The sequence below is a fragment of the Antennarius striatus genome, chromosome 6 (assembly GCF_040054535.1).
Source record: "Antennarius striatus isolate MH-2024 chromosome 6, ASM4005453v1, whole genome shotgun sequence".
NCBI classification, from domain to species: domain Eukaryota; kingdom Metazoa; phylum Chordata; class Actinopteri; order Lophiiformes; family Antennariidae; genus Antennarius; species Antennarius striatus.
Window position 1 is genome coordinate 9609551 of NC_090781.1, and position 19607 is coordinate 9629157.

A 19607-nucleotide genomic window follows, 5' to 3' on the forward strand; every position below is an offset into this window, starting at 1 on the left:
TTATTACTGTGCGATAAGAGGCGGGGGTAGAAAAAAAAGTAGCAACCGGATGATGCTCCGGTCCTGTGATGACGTAGGTTACAAAACCACACAGAACCAACTAAGTAACGTTCACACGTACTAACCATTCAGAAACGACCTGCTGCAGCCGCTGAGTCAGTGTTTCATCAGGAGCCCCCGCTTCTGGGCCCGACTCAGGGTCATAAATGTACGGCGACACGATGGGGCCTCCGAACGCCATAGTGATAACAAATGTAATGCCGGTGAGTGTCCCATTAGCCTAACACTCTCCTTCAGAGGGGCGTGACCCAGGTGAATCAGGCGTTGACCAGCGGAGCTCATTAACATACTACAGCAGAAGGCCTGAAACGAAGTGTTTTGTGAGTAGCTCAGATGAGTGATTTTGAAAAGCTGATATTTAGGACGATAGATCACTTTAGGTCAAAATATTTGGAATACAGTCTAGTTGGACATCTGGCAACTGAATGACATTAAGTTAAAAATACACAATATGGGACTTTTAATGGTTGTCCGTCATGTGGCTGTGGACTACAATCAGGGGTATAATCTGTATATTGCCGGTAACCAGCTGGGGTTCCAGAAGTTGCAGCAGATCTGTGACCCATAACTCTGGAAAACTGATGGGTCATATAACTTTTGATCCCCCACACAAATTATATTACTATAGTCATCTTGTCTACAAGAACATGAATAAATATCAAGAGACAAAGAACTAATGATGCTGTGTATTAGAAAAGTTTAAGAACAATATGAGCAAAACAAAAGTAAGGCTAAAAATTAAGAACATAGAATTAATGGAGGAAAAAAGACACAGAGATTTAGAAACACAAGGGAAAATACATCCTCAACAGACACTGGGCAGTCTCTCCGCCTACGTAATGGTGACGCACTGTAGAAAGAAAGTCCATATAACGCTGTGTAAACACATTTTACCCAGATGTAGGTAGCTGAGTGATGGAGACTCTCATTATTAGTCTGCTCATGTATCTGGGTTTAGGTATGCTGAATACAGCTCTTGCTTTGAACGGTACTGTGAATGGACTGAGCCAAAATCCTACACTTACAGAGAATGGAACTGGTGGTGTGGTAAGGACCAAGGCCTCCTTATTGAAATGTAGCATACAGGCTACACCGCGTAAGCCGGCATTCTCTATGGATGGAGACTTCATTATTGGGGCTTCTTTCAATTTACGCTTCCACAATGAATGGATGGAGAATAATTACACAACCATACCTGAACCACTGACATGCACAGGAAGGTTAGTAAGAGGGAAATGTCATGGTTAAAATTTTTGAAATAATTAAATTGCTTTTGAAAAGTGAAAATAGTGAAAAAGTAAATTTGTTGGTGCTTATTATTATGATTATGATGATTATGATTATGACTATTATTAATATTGTTATTATTATTATTATTATTATTATTATTATTATTATTATTATGTGCATTATAATATATATGTATTTTTCAAATTATCCTGGTGTGATAATTAGTATTTTTCTTTCACAGATGAACATACTGGCCACTGAAGGTTCTTTGCTTTTGAGAATTTTTTTTATTTTTTTTATAAATTGTAGTCAGACTTCAATAGTTGAGTATCTCTTTGCAGGGTTGAACCCCGTGACCTACACTTCTCACGTACCATGGTCTTTGCTATTGAAGAAATTAACAACAGCACAGAGTTGTTGCCAGGTATCAGGCTTGGATATCAGATTCATGACTCCTGTGCCTCAGTGTCTGTGGCAGTGCAAGTGGCACTCCTGTTTACAAATGAACTGAATCCTGATATTAACAAAAGTGACAACTGCTCACATTCAGGCGGAGTGATGGGAGTCATTGGTGAATCTTCATCTTCAACATCCATTGCCATTTCGAGAGTCATCGGGGCCTTTAACATTCCTCAAGTAGATATTTCAGCTGACAAAATGTATAATATAGGTCTGTATTGATTTTGTTTTCTGTCATTGAACAATCAACCAATACTTTTGTTTTTATCTAGGTGAGTCATTTTTCCACATGTGCCTGTCTGTCTGATAAGCAGCAATTCCCAACTTTCTTCAGAACAATACCGAGTGACCGGCTTCAGGCTGATGCATTGGTCAAGCTGGTAAAATATTTTGGCTGGACTTGGATAGGAGCTGTTCGGTCAGATTCTGATTATGGCAATTATGGCATGGCAACTTTCTTGCATGCAGCACAGAAGGAGGGGATCTGTGTTGAATATTCTGAATCATTCCATTATCGCAGCTCTCATAGCAAGATCCAGAGAGTAGCTGATATCATCCGCAGGTTTCTGCATCACTGTCTACTTTTTTTATTTTTAAAACTAAGTTTCTGTGCTCAAAAACATGAAATATATTTGGTGAAATATAGAATGGTAGTCTAATTTAATTTAATTTTTGTTCCAATGTTCAGCTTTACATACTGTAATGAATGAGGGGAAATTAGTGGCACACTCTATTGCTAGTAATTCACACATGCATATATATTAGTATGTACTGGCCCTGAACACACAAACACACACAAAGGGCCTGTACGCATGCAGTGGGAGGTAGGGTGGCGGGCAGCTCCTGCTTGCTGCGCCCAAATGAGCAACTTGTAAGGGGGGATGACGCCTTGCTCAAGGGCAACTCGGCAGTGCTCCGGAGGTGAGCTGACACCTCCCACGGTCAGCTCACACTCTAGATGTTTTTGGGCAGGAGCGGGAATCGAACTGCTGATCTTGGAACACTGGACGACCTGCTCTAACACTGAGCCACTGCCGCTCTCTAGACATGTTTATCTCCATTTATGACAAACTTAAACTGTCTATTCATTAAGAACTTTAAGTAACTATCAAATCCAAAACAGTAATTTTATATTTGTTTATTTTACATATTTATATCCATTTGAGTCTAATCAGCTTGAAATCTCTTCTCAGGTCAACCGCTTATGTTGTTGTGACATTTGCATCATTAGGAGCCATGATGAGGTTATTTGATGAGTTGTCAACTGACCCTTCTCCACCTCGCCAGTGGATAGGCACTGAGGCCTGGATAACCCACCCATACATGATGAGGTTCACCGACTTTGTTGGAGCCATTGGGTATGGCATTGAGAGATCTGTTGTCCCTGGTCTGAGAGAATTTTTGTTGGATCTTCCTCTATCTGAAGTGGAATCCTCTCCGCTGCTTACTGATTTCTGGGAAGATGTTTTCAATTGCAGGCTGGGAAAGAGTAAGTAACTTATGATGATTCTTTTTGGGGGGGTTTTCTGTTTCTTTTCTTTTTTATCAGCATTCTCTGTGTGTCTCATATGTCTTTGTATTTTTTAAAGTCAATCTAAGTGGAATTTCTTGCTTTACTCTTAGCAGCACAATAGGACAAATGATTTCTCCGATGACTGATTTGTGGTAACATTTTTTGGAAGAAGTGAAAGTTTAAAAAAAGAAAATGCCTCGACCCCGCAGCAGTAGTTAAATAATGATGAAAAAATATCTACAACAAGGCTCTTTAAAATAAAAATAAAAACTTGATTTGATCACATGTCATTTAGTTACCTTCTTCTTCTCCTTTCAGCTTTTCAGTTCAGGGATGGTCACAGCGAATCAATTCCCTCCATTTAACCCTGTCTTCAGCATCCTCTTCTCTCACACCAGCTACCTTCATGTCCTCTTTCACTACATCCAATAACCTCCTCTTTGGTCTTCCTCTAGGCCCCCTGCCTGGCAGTTCAAAACTCAGCATCCTTCTACCAATATATACCATATCTCTCCTCTGGACATGTCCAAACCATCTCACTCTGGCCTCTCTGACATTATCTCCAAAACCTCTAACATGGGCTGTCCCCCTGATGTACTAATTTCTGATCCTATCCATCCTGGTCACTCCCAAAGAGAACCTCAGCATCTTCATCTCTGCTACCTCCCGCTCTGTCTCCTGTCTTTTCCTCAATGACACTGTTTCTAGACCAAACAACATTGCTGGTCTCACCACAGTTAAATTCACCTTTCCTTTCATTTTAGCTGAAACTCTTCTGTCACACAACACATCTAACACTTTTCTCCACCCGCTTCATCCTACCTGTACAAGCTTTTTCACCTCTTTTCCACACTCTCCATTGCTCTGGACTGTTGACTCCAAGTACTTAAAATCCTCCACCCTCTTGATCTCTTCTCCCTGTAAACTCACTCTTCGGCTTGGGTACCTCTCATTCACAGACATGTACTCTGTCTTACTGCGGCTAACCTTCATTCCTCTCCTTTCGATGACAAACCTCCACCTCTCTAGCTTCTCCTCCACCTGTTCCCTACTCTCACTACAGATCACAATGTCATCTACAAACACCATAATCCATGGAGATTCCTGTCTAACTTTGCGAACAAGAAGGGGCTCAGAGCTGATCCCCTGATGCCGTCTCACCTCCACCTTGACCTCTGTCACACCTACAGCACACCACACCACTGTCTTACAGTCCTCATACATGTCCTGCACAACTCTAACATACTTCTCTGCTACTCCAGACTTTCTCATACAATACCACAGTTCCCCTCTGGGCACCCTATCATAAGCTTTCTCTAGATCTACAAAAAACACAATGCAGCTCCCTCTGTCCTTCTCTGTTTTTTATCAACATGCCCAAAGCAAATACAGAGTCTGTAGTACTCTTTTTTGACATGAAACCATACTGCTGCTCACAAATGCTCACTTCTGCCCTTAGTCTAGCTTCAACTACTCTTTCCCAAAACTTAATTGTATGGCTCATTAGCTTTAGTCCTCTGTAGTTGCCACAACTCTGCACATCTCCCTTGTTCTCAAAAATGGGCACGGGCACACTTCTCCTCTATTCCTCAGGCAATCTTCTCACTATCTAAGATACTGTTGAACAACCCGGTCAGAAACTCTACTGCCACTTCTCCCAGACCATTCCATACCTCCACAGGTATATCATCAGGACCAAGTGCCTTTCCACTCTCCATCCTCTTTAATGCCCTCCTCACTTCATCCTGACTAATTTTTGCTATGTCCTGGTCCACAACAGCCACCTCTTCTAGTCTTTGCTCTCTCTCTTTGCTCTCTCTCATCTTCCTCATTCATTAACTCTCGCATACCACTACTTTGCAGTCATTGATATCCTTCACATTACAATCTCTACACAAGATGTAATCTACATGTGTGCTCCTACCTCCAATCTTATAGGTCACCCTATTTCCCTGCCTTTTCTGGAAGAAAGTATTCACTATAGCCTTTTTCATCGTTTTTACAAAGTCAACCACCATCTGTCCAACTGCATTCTCTCCTGGATATAAAACCTGCCCATCACCTCCTAATCACCTCTGTTTCCTGCACCAACACGTCCATTGAAGTCTGCACCAATGACAACTCTCCCACCTCTAGGTACGCTCTGCATCACTTTATCAAAGTCCAACCAGAATTTCTCCTTGTCCTTCAGCTCACATCCTACCTGTGGAGCGTACCCACTAACAACACTGAACATCACACCTGTGATTTCTAGCTTCAGACTAATCACTCTATCTGAGACTCTTTTTACCTCCAGGACATTCCTAGCAAAGTCTTCATTCAAGATAACTCCTACTCCATTTCTCTTCCTATCTACACCATGATAGAACAACTTGAAATCTGCTCCTACACATCTAACCTTGCTACCTTTCCACCTGGTCTCCTGGACACACAAATATGTCTACCTTCCTCCTTTGCATCATGTCAACCAACTCTCTACCTGTCATAGTTCCAACATTCAACGTCCCTACTCTCCGTCCTATACTCTTTGCATTATTCTTCTGTCTCTTCTCCCTCTCTTCCTATGGACATACTTTCCTCCTCTCCTTGGTTATATAGAACAATAACATAAAAAATGCATATAATTTATATAAACTTCTTGCAGTTTTTTTTCAGTCAATATACGAATCAGAATACATTATTGATCCCCAAGGGGGAAATAACATTTTGTTGCAGCTGTTGAGCTCTATAAGATAAAGGAATTAGCGATATATAAGAGAATATATGAGAATAAAGAAAATAAAATAAACATATATACAGACATAACATTTTAATGTTTGCTGTCAAAGTGAGGCTTTGTACAGTTTGACAGCCACAGGCAGGAAAATAAAAATCCCTATGGCATTCAGTAGTATATTCAGGAAGCGTAATCCTGTTATTAAATGAACTCCTTTGTCCCATCAATGTTCATTGACTTTGCCCCTATGTGAATTAGTCTGTTTAGTTTGTTGACATTTTAGCACACTCAGACCACTACTCCAGCACACACAACAGCATAGAGGAAATCCCTGGCCACCACAGACTAATTAAACATCTTCAGCATAGTGTTGCAGATGTTGAAGGACCTCAGCATTTTCAGTTAAGATAAACGACTTTGGCCCTTTTTGTAAAGGACATCAGTGTACTTCCTCCAGTCCAGTTGTTGTCAATGTGGACCCCCAAGTACTTCTAGTCCTCTAGTCTAGTCAGGGCCACATTGACCCACTTGAATGGAGACCATTGTAACTTGTGTCTTCATTCTCCTCAAGTCCACCACCAGTTCCTTTTTCTTTACCGCATTATGTTGGAGATGGTTTTCCCCACTCAACATGAAAAACTCTACAAAAATCCACAACATCCTTGGCCTCAGTCTCATTACCCTTAGTAACACATTCAACTAGTGCTGTCATCTCAAAAATTCTGAAGATAGATAGATAGATAGATAGATAGATAGATAGATAGATAGATAGATAGATAGATAGATAGATAGATAGATACATACATACATACATACATACATACATACATACATACATTGATAGACAGACAGACAGACAGATATAGATGCATGCATGCATGCATACATACGTTATTAATCCCAAAGGAAATTCATGGCAGGTTTATGTGCGGTAGTTGAAGTCCATGGTGTAAAGGGTATCCAGAAACGGAGAAAGAATAGTCCCTTATGGGGATTCACTGTAGCTGACCACACTGTCAAGCACACAGCATTGTAGGTGCACATACTGTTACCTGGAGGTCAGGTGTATCAACAATCCACGACACTTGAGGATGGTCAATCTGCATAGCCATTAACCTTTCACCTACAAAATTTGGCTGTATGGTGTTGAAAGCACTAGTCAAAAAACATGACTCTCACGGTCCTCCATATATGTCCAGGTGACATGACATGGTTCAGAAGGTATATCATTGCATCCTCTACCCCAACAAGGGGCTGGAAAATTGCCATAGGCAAATTGCAGAGGGTTCAAGTGTGGTCGGACTATAGGTCAGAGTAGCTACAGGTCAAGTGCTACAGGTTTGTAATCATTTGCCCCACTTGGGTGGGATGTCTTAGGTAAACGGACTAAGCAAAATGTCTTCCACATTATAGGGACCCTTTGTAGATTCAGGCTCATGTTGAGAGGCACATGCTTTAAGTACCTTGAGACTCCCTGTCTGGGCCTGTAGGCTTTTCACAGTGTTGCTTTCATCTTAATTGTCACAGCAGTCAGGGTACCCTTGACATCTGTAGGAATCAGAGGAGTAATAGAGGTACAAAGGGGAGTACTAGTTACAAGGTAACTAAGATGAGCAGGGGGTGATATCATCAGTGACAAATCTGTTAAAGAACAGATTAAGTGCATTGTCCCAGTTAACTGTACTGTCAGCACTCTGTCTATACTTGATCTGTAGCTGGTAATTGTCCTTACGCTCTTCAACACCTCCCTAGTATACTTCACCACAGCTTCCTCTTCATTAACATTAAACCCATTCAAAATGGGTTTAATGTCCTTTGTTATTCAGGACTCGTTATTCGAATAACAACGAACAGTATGAGCTGGAGCAGTGGAGCTGACACAGACGCTTATGTAGTCTGAGGCCCCGTCCATGTGATGGCAGAAATTTTTGAAAACGCAACTTTTTTGTTGCGGTTACGCCTTCCGTTCACACAACGCAGATATCCGGAACGAAAACGCAACTTTTTGAAAATGCTGGCCTAGCTGGAGTTTTTAAAAAAAAGCTGGGTCTGCATTGTCGTGTGGATGGTGTATCCGCAACTTTTTAAAAACACTGACTTCTTGCCTGCGACGAAAACCTCTATGACATCATATTTATGGGCGTATGGGTGTACAAACGTAATGGATGTATGAACCTTGTTGACGGCAGCATTCTTGCAGGCGTTTTGTGACAACAAAACACGGAGGATTACTATTGGATTTGACACAATAGTGACACCACATGGTTTGGCATGCTTATAGCCATCTTCGAAAACACACTGATGCGTTTATGTGTGGACGGAGATTTTTTTTGAAAACACTGTCGTGTGGACGCAAATCGTTTTCGATGCGTTTTCAAAAAGTTGCGTTTTCAAAAAAATCTGTCATCTTGTGGACGGGCCTAATGCATTCTGTGACCCCATAAATGTCCTCCCCACGTACCTCACACATTGTCTGCCAGCCTGACACCTCAAAACAGTCTTTGAATGTGACATAATGATCATCCATCCATTTCCTGAAGGTGGTTGTTGTGGTAAGCTCTTTACCAGGGGCTCGTACAAGGACTTTAACAACACCAGGTTGTGGTCTAACTTACCCACAGAGGGGAAAGGGAGCCTCTTTGTGCCTACTTAACATTAGCAAACAGTGGAGCCAGGGTTTTGTCCTCTCAAGACTGTTACAATCAACAAGTGATTGGTAACATTAGTAGCATTTATCATTTTAATCATTATCTGATTGATTTGTCAAACTTTTGTTTGAATGAATGAAATGTAAATCTGACAGGATAAATTAAGTGAAATATTGGCTGCTAAAAATGTTTTATAACATTCTTTTCTCTGTGTTTTTAGCGGAAGTTTTTGATAAGAGGATGTGTGATGGCTCTGAGGACCTGCACACACTCGATAACCCATACACCGACACATCTCAACTCCGAGTTACAAACAATGTGTATAAGGCTGTTTATGCCATGGCACATGCCATTCACAATGCAGTGTGTCGGGACACAAATTCTTCATATCATTGTGACAAAACAACCAAGATAGAGCCCAAAGAGGTCACTCTATTTTAATATTTGAACATATCTCCTTTTTTTCCACATTATGTTGTCTTTCACTAAATTGATATTAAGCATTTTTTACATATCAATATATATCCTCCTCTTCTTTTTTCATCCATGCAGATTCTTAATCAGCTAAAGAAAGTCAACTTTTCCCAAAATGGTTATGATGTTCTATTTGATGCCAATGGAGATCACATGGCTGTGTACGAGCTGGTTAACTGGCAAAAACATGACAGTGGCAAAATTGAGTTGGTTCCGGTAGGGTTCTATGATTCATCGCTGCCCATTGGCCAGGAATTCCAAATTACGAGGAATATCATCTGGGTTGAAGGTGGCACAAAAGTAAGTAGCAATACAGAAATAATTCTCCCTTTTTGAAGCCCTGAGAGAACCTAGAAATGTATTTGTGGTGTACTGAATTTAATTTATTGAATGAATGAATGAATGAATGAATGAATGAATGAATGAATGAATGGAGTATGCATTAACAAAACAAAAAATGATAATTATTTCCTGTTTTACAATAACAATATTGATATATGTTATTTCCTAATTTTACGCCAACAAGATTTGTCAAAAACTTTTAATTGGAACATTCGCTAGGTGGTTAATTGATACCGGGGATAGCGACTGAGCATTAATAACAACTACCAAGCCATGTCAGCCAAGGTTGGTAAAAGCTTAGTCATTCTATGAAAAAAAAATTTGGATAAGTAATTTAAGCTCTTAATTTTTTTTTATTTTATATACCTAGTTAGTTGAATCACATGCATCATATATATATATATATATATATATATATATATATATATATATATATATATATATATATATATATATATATATATATATATATATATATATATATATATATATATATATAATGTTAGTATGTACAGGCACTGAACACACAAACACACACAAGGGGCCTGTACGCATGATTGGGGAGGTAGAGTGGCCGGCAGCTCCTGTTTAGTGTGCCCTAATGAGCTACTTGCAAGGGAGATGGTGCCTTGCTCAAGGGCACCCCTTGCAGTGCTCCAGAGTCTAGCTAACATCTCCCACTGTCAGCTCACACTCGGGGTGTTATGAGTAACGTTGCTCAGATTTTGACTGTATTTTAACATGTATTTTCTGTAAATGATACCCTACATGCCAGGACTGGAATTAAGGGCCAAAGAGGAATGAAACTGTGCAATATAATACATTATAATACAGTAATTCAGAAAATATGGAAAAATATATGCATCAATTGGTCAAGGACAAAAACCAACATTGAATTTTCATGCAATGAACACGGACATAATTCATTGAGCATAGTCCATCCATCCATTCTTCCATCCATCCACAGATATGATGATCATGATGATGGGGATTTGTTATCATGATTATCTTGTTTATGGATGCTTATGTGCCTTTTGGGTCACAGCCCATTCCATCAAGCTATGGGTGAAAAGTGTAAACTCATCACAGGGCCACAGGCAAGATAAACCAACACCTTACACTCACACCAATAGACATTTACATAAACAACGTGTTTTGTAGATGGGAAGAAGCCAGACAACCGCATGAATAACCCACACAGTCATGGGGAGAACATACAAACTCTGCAAAGAAAGGAATAAAACTCAGAACCTTCTTGCTGTGAGGAAACAGGGCTACCCACTGTGTCACTATGCATACAATGCCTTGCGAAAGTATTGGCCCCCAAAAGTTCTTGTGGGGGGTTCCACTTCACGATTGTGTCTCACATGTTGTTGATTCTTGAAAAATATTTTCAGTTTGTTATCTTTAAGTGTGAGGCCTGAAATTTGGCAAAATGTCAAAACGTTTTTTGGGGGCCATTACTTTCACAAGGCACAGTACATATAGTACAGACATTCATTCATGCATTCATTTTCAATACCCGCTTCTTCCAGGTCGCAGGTCGAGTGGTTGCTTGAGCCGATCCCAGCCAAAAGGGGGGGTGGGGAAGGGTACACTCCGGGCGCGTTGCAAGTGCACAGCTGAGTCACATGTAGACAGACAAGCTTGCACGTGTATGCTCAGACTTACAGGCAAATTGAAACTAGCTAATTCCCCTGAAGCACATATTTTTGTGCAAAGTTCAAAGTTGGAGGCAGATTTTCAAAAGTTGTTTTTTTTCCAAAAACTTTGGCCATACATAAAGTCTTCCATGTTTCTATGGTACACATCTAGTAAAGGCGCAGTCAAATTTTATATATTAATGCCTGGCCTGTTCTTGAAATGTTTTTCCGCTCCTGTAAAAAGTGTTAATACCGTAACATAGCAACACACTGCAATAAAAACTATTGCAAAATATGTGTGTCCGTAATCCCTCACGCATTCGCGCGTCAACACGCGCGGCTTCACCTCATTGCGGCTTTTTAGTAGGTAGTCACATGATATCTTATGCATATTCTATTGACTGACGGCATTCGGAAGTGCGCTGTGTTCCGTGAGTCTTGGAATGCAGCGCACTTCTGTGAGACACAAAAGTGCTTTAAACAGTCTATAAGAGTGTGGGGAAAAGTAATACAGAGAGGAAGTGGTTTAATATCAGTATGGGTTGGATTCATAAAAGTTTAAATCACCGTAAATAATAAAGTAAATACTTTGTCACTATATGGCTGAATTTCGCTTTTGCAGGTGGTTCCTGGAATGCATTAGCCGCGAGTAATGAGGGATCACTGTATTACATTGAATGCACATTTAACTAATAGTAATCATATAATTTAATTTAATGATTTTGTTTTTGGGGAATGAGGTCCTTCCACAAGTGAAGGAGTTTAAATATCTTGGGGTCCTGTTCACAAGTGAGGGAACAATGGAGCGTGAGATTGGACGGAGAATTTGGGGCAGCAGGAGCGGTATTGCAGTCGCTTTACTGCACTGCTGTCACAAAGACGGAGCTAAGCAGAGAGGCAAAGCTCTCTACCACTCAATTTTCGTTCCTACCCTCACCTATGGTCATGAGCGATGGGTCATGACCGAAAGAATGAGATAGCGGATACAAGCGGAGGAAATGGGCATAGCGTGTGTCTGCCTTAGAAATAAGGTGAGAAACCCTGCTGTTCATGAGGGGCTCAGAGTAGAGTCGCTGTTCCTTCGCGTGGAAAGGAGTCCGCTGAGGTGGTTTGGGAATCTGGAGCTGGAGCCGGTTTTTGTTGGCACCACTCCACAAAGTCAGCCACCAATGCCCTGTACCCCCCCTCATCACCCTCCCGGATACATACCACTATCGCAGTGTCATCGGAGTACTTCTGTATGTGGCATGTATCCGAGTTGTGCTTGAAGTCCGATGTGTAGAGGGTGAAGAGAATGGGGGAGAGAATGGTCCCCTGTGGCACCCCCGTGCTGCTGGTCACCATAGAAGACAAACAGTCCCCCATACGGATGTACTGGGGTCTGTCCGTTAGGTAGTCCGTAATCCACCTCATGAGGTAGGGGTCCAGGATGGCCTGAATTTACACAGGTCTTGGACCGCCGAATCTCCAGTCTGTAGTGGACTGAGCTACTGCTATATTCATGTTATATAATATCATACATTATTTAGCACTCTGAGATTCTTAAGAATGAAATGTAATTTATCCATCAATGTATTTTTATTATTATTATCATTATTATTATTATTATTATTATTAAAAATACAAATTCAATTAAAAAAAATAGTCTCCAAGCAGCAATTGAAGGCACATAAAGCCGGATTGGTGCACAAAAAAAGACAAGCAGAGGGCAAAGAGCAAAGAGTAACAACCAGACTTCAGAAAGCCAACACTAATGCTAAAATATACAATAAACACATATATACAATATAAAAAGGTGTGTGCAATGGTGTAATAAATGAGATATCAAAAACCTTCATCTTGTGACAGCATTATGCGTGTCAGTATGAAGGGTGTAAAAGTGCAAACATACAGTGTAAACAAAAATGTTAAAATAAATAATATAAAGAATAATATAAATACACTGTTTATGTTAAATAATAACTCAAAACCTAGTTAGTTCAAAGTCTAGTTAATTTAAAACCTAGTTTGGGTAGTTAGTTAGTTCAAAAACTAGTTAGTTCAAAACCTAGTTAATAATAATAATAATTTAACATAAACAGTTTAAACGTAAACAGTACAAACAATAACCAATAAATATAAATTATAACATAAATATGTATTATTACTATGTTTAAGTAAAATGTAACAATAATGATCGGACATTGCCTTAAATATATGAAACATTACATTACCTTAATGATTATGTCACAACCGTAACGTTACAAATTGTTACAGTTGTGGCATTTTTAGATAATTCCTAGCATAACTCAAACATACTAACAAGTAAATGGTTAGACACAGATTTACATGGTTGTACACACAACAAAACATAATATTTTGATTTGAGCCCCTAAAGGTGTACTGACTTGTAGATAATATGTGTAGGATTGTGACAAGTGTTAATCTAACATACTGATTTCTCAGACTTTGGAACACATTATTTAAAAAGGATGAGATAATGACTCATCAAGCAGCCATAAGGGACAGGGATGCTGTGTAACTTCCTGGCCAGAAATTCAGATGTGTGGCGAAAACCAGGCTCCAACCACGTGGCAAAATAGTTTGTGTTATGTTACTGGGTGGGGTAGGATTTTTTGACGCATGTTTTATAATTAAAAAACAAACAAACTGCAAAGTGAATCTAAATATTTTATATAATGTTTAAGATAAAAACATAAAATAAACATATTTTAAAATATACTATTGGAAAAAATGAAAAACTTATTTTAAGTATTATTTTCAGGGATTGTAATATAAGGGTTGGAGTTTGGGACAACTACTTCCCAATAGAAAGTACCAATGTAGCATAAATGATGATTTTTTTAGTTTAATTGCTATCTAGTTACAGAATTGTGTTTAATTAGATCACAACAACATGTTAGTACATTTTGAGAGTCTGCTTCTGAATTGTTTTGTTAAGTAGTTTTTTTTAATTTTTTATTGTGGGACAGAAATTTGCACAAATTCAGTAGAATGACCCATAATGCGAGAGGGAAGGAGAGAGAGAGAGAGAGAGAGAGAGAGAGAGAGAGAGAGAGAGAGAGAGAGAGAGAGAGAGAGAGAGAGAGAGAAAAGAGAGTTTGTTTTTTTTAACATCACGGTTAATCATACAAGTCAAATTATAAAATTATCACGTTGACACAAAATCCAAACGAGATTCACGTAAAGAGGATTTTCAATAGTAATGTGCGTTTTCTGATCAAAAACACATCTAACCTTTTAACATTTGTCGAACTATCCAAAGCTGTTTAAGTCAATCTACTGGACGTTAAGAAAGTTCTTGAAGACGTTTCGTCTCTCATCCAAGAGACTTCTTTAGTTCTGAAGTTGTATGTTCATGTCCCAGTTTATTAACCCTGTGGCCTGTGGTCAGTGCTATTCACATTTCAACAACTGGTCTGGCTCCTCAACAATTGTTGGTGGGGGTGTCAAATGGGGTCGTTGAATTGTGAGTTTCACCTTTGTATGCTAATGAGGTCATTAGCATGAGACATATCATCTGGGTCAATCAGCTGAGACAATCTTTTTGGGAGTTTTGAAAGGACATGATTGTAAATGAGAGAAAGGTGATGTCGCAGACCTTGAGAAAGTCAAATTTTAATTTTTGTACACTCAAGATCTGGATAAGATAGAAAGATGAGGGAGAAGGCCAGTGCGAGTAAGACCGTAGATCAAAGCTACTGCTTTGATCTATGAAAGGAGGTCAGAGCACTAGCTTTGATATTTGACCTATGCAAGTAGGTCAGGGTAAAATTTTGAATTCAGGGGTGTCGCAGGATGTTGCAGTCTGTGACTGCATTGGTGACTGCACTGTTACTGTAGCAGATAAACAAAATATTTATCTACTGCAGAATCAATTTGTTTTGTTTTTTTACCAAAGTCATTTTACAAATCAATAATAGTATTAAAAACAATATTAAAACTATAGCAACATTTCAATATTATAGTTGCCTAGCACAACATGACATTTACCTTTGTTAAGTGTCTATTTTATAAATATTTCTAAATGTTGTTTATATCTATGTGTCAGGTTCCCAAGTCCGTGTGCAGTGACAGCTGTCCTACAGGAACCCATAAAGTGTTACAGAAAGGAAAATCCATCTGCTGTTATGATTGTGTTCCATGTCCAGATGGAGAGATTAGCAATACTACAGGTATTTATTTGTTTTGTTTTTTTTAATACATAAATCATTAAAAAATTCAGTGCAAAAGTCAATTTTATGTTACTATTTCAGATTCTCTTGATTGCCACCCTTGCCTCAAGGAGTTCTGGCCTAATGCAGAGAAAGATACTTGTTTTCCCAAGCCTATAGAGTTCTTATCCTATAATGAGATCCTGGGAATCATCCTGGCAACATTCTCAGTTGGTGGTGCCTGTCTCACCATCATGACTGCAGCTGTGTTCTTTCATCACAGAGCATCACCAATTGTCAGGGCCAACAACTCTGAGCTGAGCTTCCTGTTGCTTTTCTTCCTGACTCTGTGTTTCCTGAGTTCATTAACTTTCATTGGAGAACCCTCTGACTGGTCCTGCATGCTGCGTCACACAGCCTTTGGGATCACCTTTGTCCTCTGCATCTCTTGTGTTTTAGGAAAAACAATTGTAGTGTTAATGGCCTTCAAGGCCACCATTCCAGGTAGTAATGTTATGAAATGGTTTGGTCCACCACAGCAAAGATTGACTGTAGTGCCTTTTACATTTATTCAAGTTTTAATATGTATCATTTGGTTGATTGATAGTCCCCCATTTCCAATGAAAAATGTAAGCACTTATAAAAATAGAATCATCCTGGAGTGTGCTTTAGGTTCAGCAATAGGCTTTTGGGCTGTACTTGGGTATATTGGTCTACTGGCTGCCCTTTGCTTAGTCTTTGCTGTCCTTGCCCGGAAATTACCTGATAGTTTTAATGAAGCCAAGCTAATCACATTTAGCATGTTGATATTCTGTGCTGTGTGGATTGCCTTTATACCAGCATATGTCAGCTCTCCTGGAAAATTTACTGTGGCTGTAGAGATATTTGCCATTCTGGCCTCCAGTTTTGGATTAATGTTCTGTATATTTGCTCCAAAATGTTTTGTCATATTGCTTAAGCCAGAGAAAAACACCAAGAAACATTTAATGATCAAGCATCAATCCGAAGGCATATAATGTTTGAAAATGTGTAAGTTATAGCTGTGAGGTAATGTATAGCCCCTAATTATAGCACCTAGGTTTCATTTAGTTCATTGAGATGTTTAGAGGTACAATTCCATGATGTCCTATTTAATTGAATGTAATGTTTGACATAATATGATTATCTGAGTCACGCAGGCTATGATTTTTGTAATGTTGGCTTTTTTGTGGACCCACCACCCGCACCCCTGTGGACCCACCACCCGCAGGGCAGACCCTGTGGGGTCTGTGGCGGTAACCCTCGAACACCGTGGTGGACCCCGGTGGTCCGGGAAGCCATCCGACTGAAGAAGGAGGCCTTCAGGGGCATGTTGTCCCTGGGGACTCCTGAAGCAGTTGCAGGGTACCGACAGGCCAAAAGGACTGCAGCCACGGCTGTGATGGAGGCAAAACAGAGGGTGTGGGAGGAGTTCGGAGAGGCCATGGAGAAGGACTATCGGACAGCACCAAAGTTGTTCTGGAGGACATTCCGACACCTCAGGAGGGGGAAACGGGGAATCATCCAAGCTGTATACAGCAAAGATGGGACACTGTTGACTTCGACTGAGGAGGTTGTCGGTTGGTGGAAAAAACACTTTGAGGAACTCCTGAATCCAACTACCCCAAGTGACCCGTCCTCTGTTGCAGAGGCAGAGCTGGAGGATCATGGGGGATCAGACTCAATCTCTCGGGGCGAAGTCACAGAGGTAGTTAAACAACTTCACAGTGGCAAAGCCCCGGGTGTTGATGAGATTCGCCCGGAAATGCTGAAGGCTCTGGGTGTTGAGGGGCTGTCGTGGATGAAACGCCTCTTTAACACTGCGTGGAAGTCTGGGACAGTGCCAAAAGAGTGGCAGACTGGGGTGGTGGTTCCTCTTTTTAAAAAGGGAGACCAGACGGTGTGTTCCTACTACAGGGGCATCACACTCCTCAGCCTCCCTGGGAAAGTTTACTCCAAGGTGCTGGAAAGGAGGGTCCGGCCGATTGTCAAGCCTCAGATTGAGGAGGAACAATGTGGGTTCCGTCCTGGTCGTGGAACAACGGACCAGCTTTTCACTCTCACAGGGATCCTAGAGGGGGCTTGGGAGTATGCCCATCCAGTCTACATGTGTTTTGTAGACTTGGAGAAGGCGTATGATCGAGTCCCCAGGGATATACTGTGGGAAATACTGCGGGAGTATGGGGTGAGGGGGCCTCTCCTCAGGGCCATCCAATTCCTGTACGCCCAAAGTGAGAGCTGCGTTCGGGTTCTCGGCAGTAAGTCGAACTTGTTCTGAGTAGCTGTTGGCCTTTGCCAGGGCTGCGCTTTATCACCAATTCTGTTTGTGATTTTCATGGACAGGATATCGAGGCGTAGTCGTGGTGAGGAGGCTTTACAGTTTGGTGGCCTGAGGATTGCATCGCTGCTTTTTGCAGATGATGTGGTCCTGTTTGCGTCATCAGCCTGTGACTTGCAGCGCTCACTGGTCCGATTTGCAGCCGAGTGTGAAGCGGCGGGGATGAGGATTAGCACCTCCAAATCTGAGGCCATGGTCCTCAGCAGGAAACCGTTGGACTGCCATCTCCGAGTGGGGAATGAGGTCCTTCCACAAGTGAAGGAGTTTAAGTATCTTGGGGTCTTGTTCACGAGTGAGGGAACATTGGAGCGTGAGATTGGACGGAGAATTGGGGCAGCAGGAGCGTTATTGCAGTCGCTTTACCGCACTGTTGTCACAAAGAGGGAGCTAAGCCGAGAGGCAAAGCTCTCCATCTACTGTTCAATCTTCATTCCTACCCTCACCTATGGTCATGAGCGATGGGTCATGACCGAAAGAACGAGATTGTGGATACAAGCGGCTGAAATGGGCTTTCTCAGGCAGATAGCTGGTGTCTCCCTTAGAGATAAGGTGAGAAACTGCTGTTCGCGAGGGGCTCAGAGTAGAGTCACTGCTCCTTCGCGTGGAGAGGAGTCAGTTGAGGTGGTTTGGGCATCTGGTGCGGATGCCTCCCTGGCTCCCTGTTGAACCTGCTGCCCCCGCGACCCCACTATGGATAAGCGGTGGAAGATGGATGGATGGCTTTTTTGGTTTGTTTGTAAGTCTGGTTCTTTTTGTTTTTATAGGAAAACAAAGATCCCCTTTTCATTAGAATTGGATCAATCATTTTGTATAAATCAGTCTCAGACAAAATACAAAAAAAAAAAAACGAATTAAGAAATGAAAACCATCATTGTTATGCAAATATTTCACCAGCATTACCCCTTCAGACATAGTGTCAACACAACAAACTAAAGCATAACATTTCAACATATTCAGTGTCATTTTATCTATATGGAGTTCCTAGAGCAAACAGTAACATGAAAGTCTTTTTATTCCTTGTTACTCCTTGCCATTAGTTGGTTGAAGTGATATTTCGATGTACAATATTTTCTTTTCGAAGCATACCAGTTCCATTTTTCTGTGACAGATGCAACATATGGGTGTCATTCTTAGGATATCAGTGGGAGTCGTGAGTACATGCTGATTAGTAAACTGTGTGCTGTATAAACAATCTGGATGTTAAAATCCCATTCTTTAAAATAATTATTAGCATAGCTGTCAACTTGTCGATGAGCTGCAGAACACCACCATACAATGATGATAGAGATAACTAGCCACTCTTCCCACGGACAAATGAACAAACACCATAGCATTTATCACTTTTTAATGTTTAGCAATAAATGTAAAAGCACACAACTGTGAGTCAAGAGGAATTGGAATGCATACATATCCGTTCATCTTCATGGCTGCTTCTTCCTTTTTTTGTGGGTCATGGGATTTGCTGGCATCTATCCCAATTGGGCTCACAGGTGAGAGGTGGGGGACACCTTGGCCATGTCACATTAAAATATGTTTGCCAAATTAACAGTATATGACCAAGAATCTGCTGGAAACTGTGGTATAAATGTTTAATTATTTGGTACACTTGAGATGGCTGATTTACAGATTCATTTACTTATGTGAGCTTTTTGATGGGAGTAATTCACTGAATTGTTTCTGAGCTAAATAAGGAGTAACGGGGTTGCACCCCTTATGTTTTTAAGATAAGCCTTGCTAAAAGCTCACAACCTATTTCAAAATGCTGAAACATGCTTCTTCAGTCATTAAAAGCACATGTGATTTTGTGTGAAATTATGCCTTTCTGTGCATGTTTGTGAACAGGTCTCTACATATGTGTAGTGATCTTCCCTAACCCTACCAACTTCTATAATCTTGGAAAAAAAAAAGGGTCCTATATTGACTGCACATCCATAAAATAGTCCAAATTTCCGAAGAAATGCTTGATAATTGCTAAGTTGTTAAATTAGCTTGTATTTGGCTAACTACTTAGC

General features: G+C 40.6%; 1 protein-coding gene across 1 annotated transcript; it reads left to right on the forward strand.

Annotated features, from left to right (window-relative positions):
* Window positions 1-1134: 1134 nt before the first annotated feature.
* On the forward strand, window positions 1135-16255 carry LOC137596468 (extracellular calcium-sensing receptor-like). The gene is made up of 9 exons (XM_068317035.1): window positions 1135-1280; window positions 1632-1926; window positions 2022-2311; window positions 2943-3238; window positions 5043-5054; window positions 8847-9052; window positions 9179-9400; window positions 15137-15260; window positions 15342-16255. Exons 1-9 carry the CDS (start codon window positions 1174-1176, stop codon window positions 16253-16255), a joined length of 2466 nt encoding a protein of 821 aa, XP_068173136.1. The 5' UTR covers window positions 1135-1173.
* Window positions 16256-19607: the final 3352 nt, after the last annotated feature.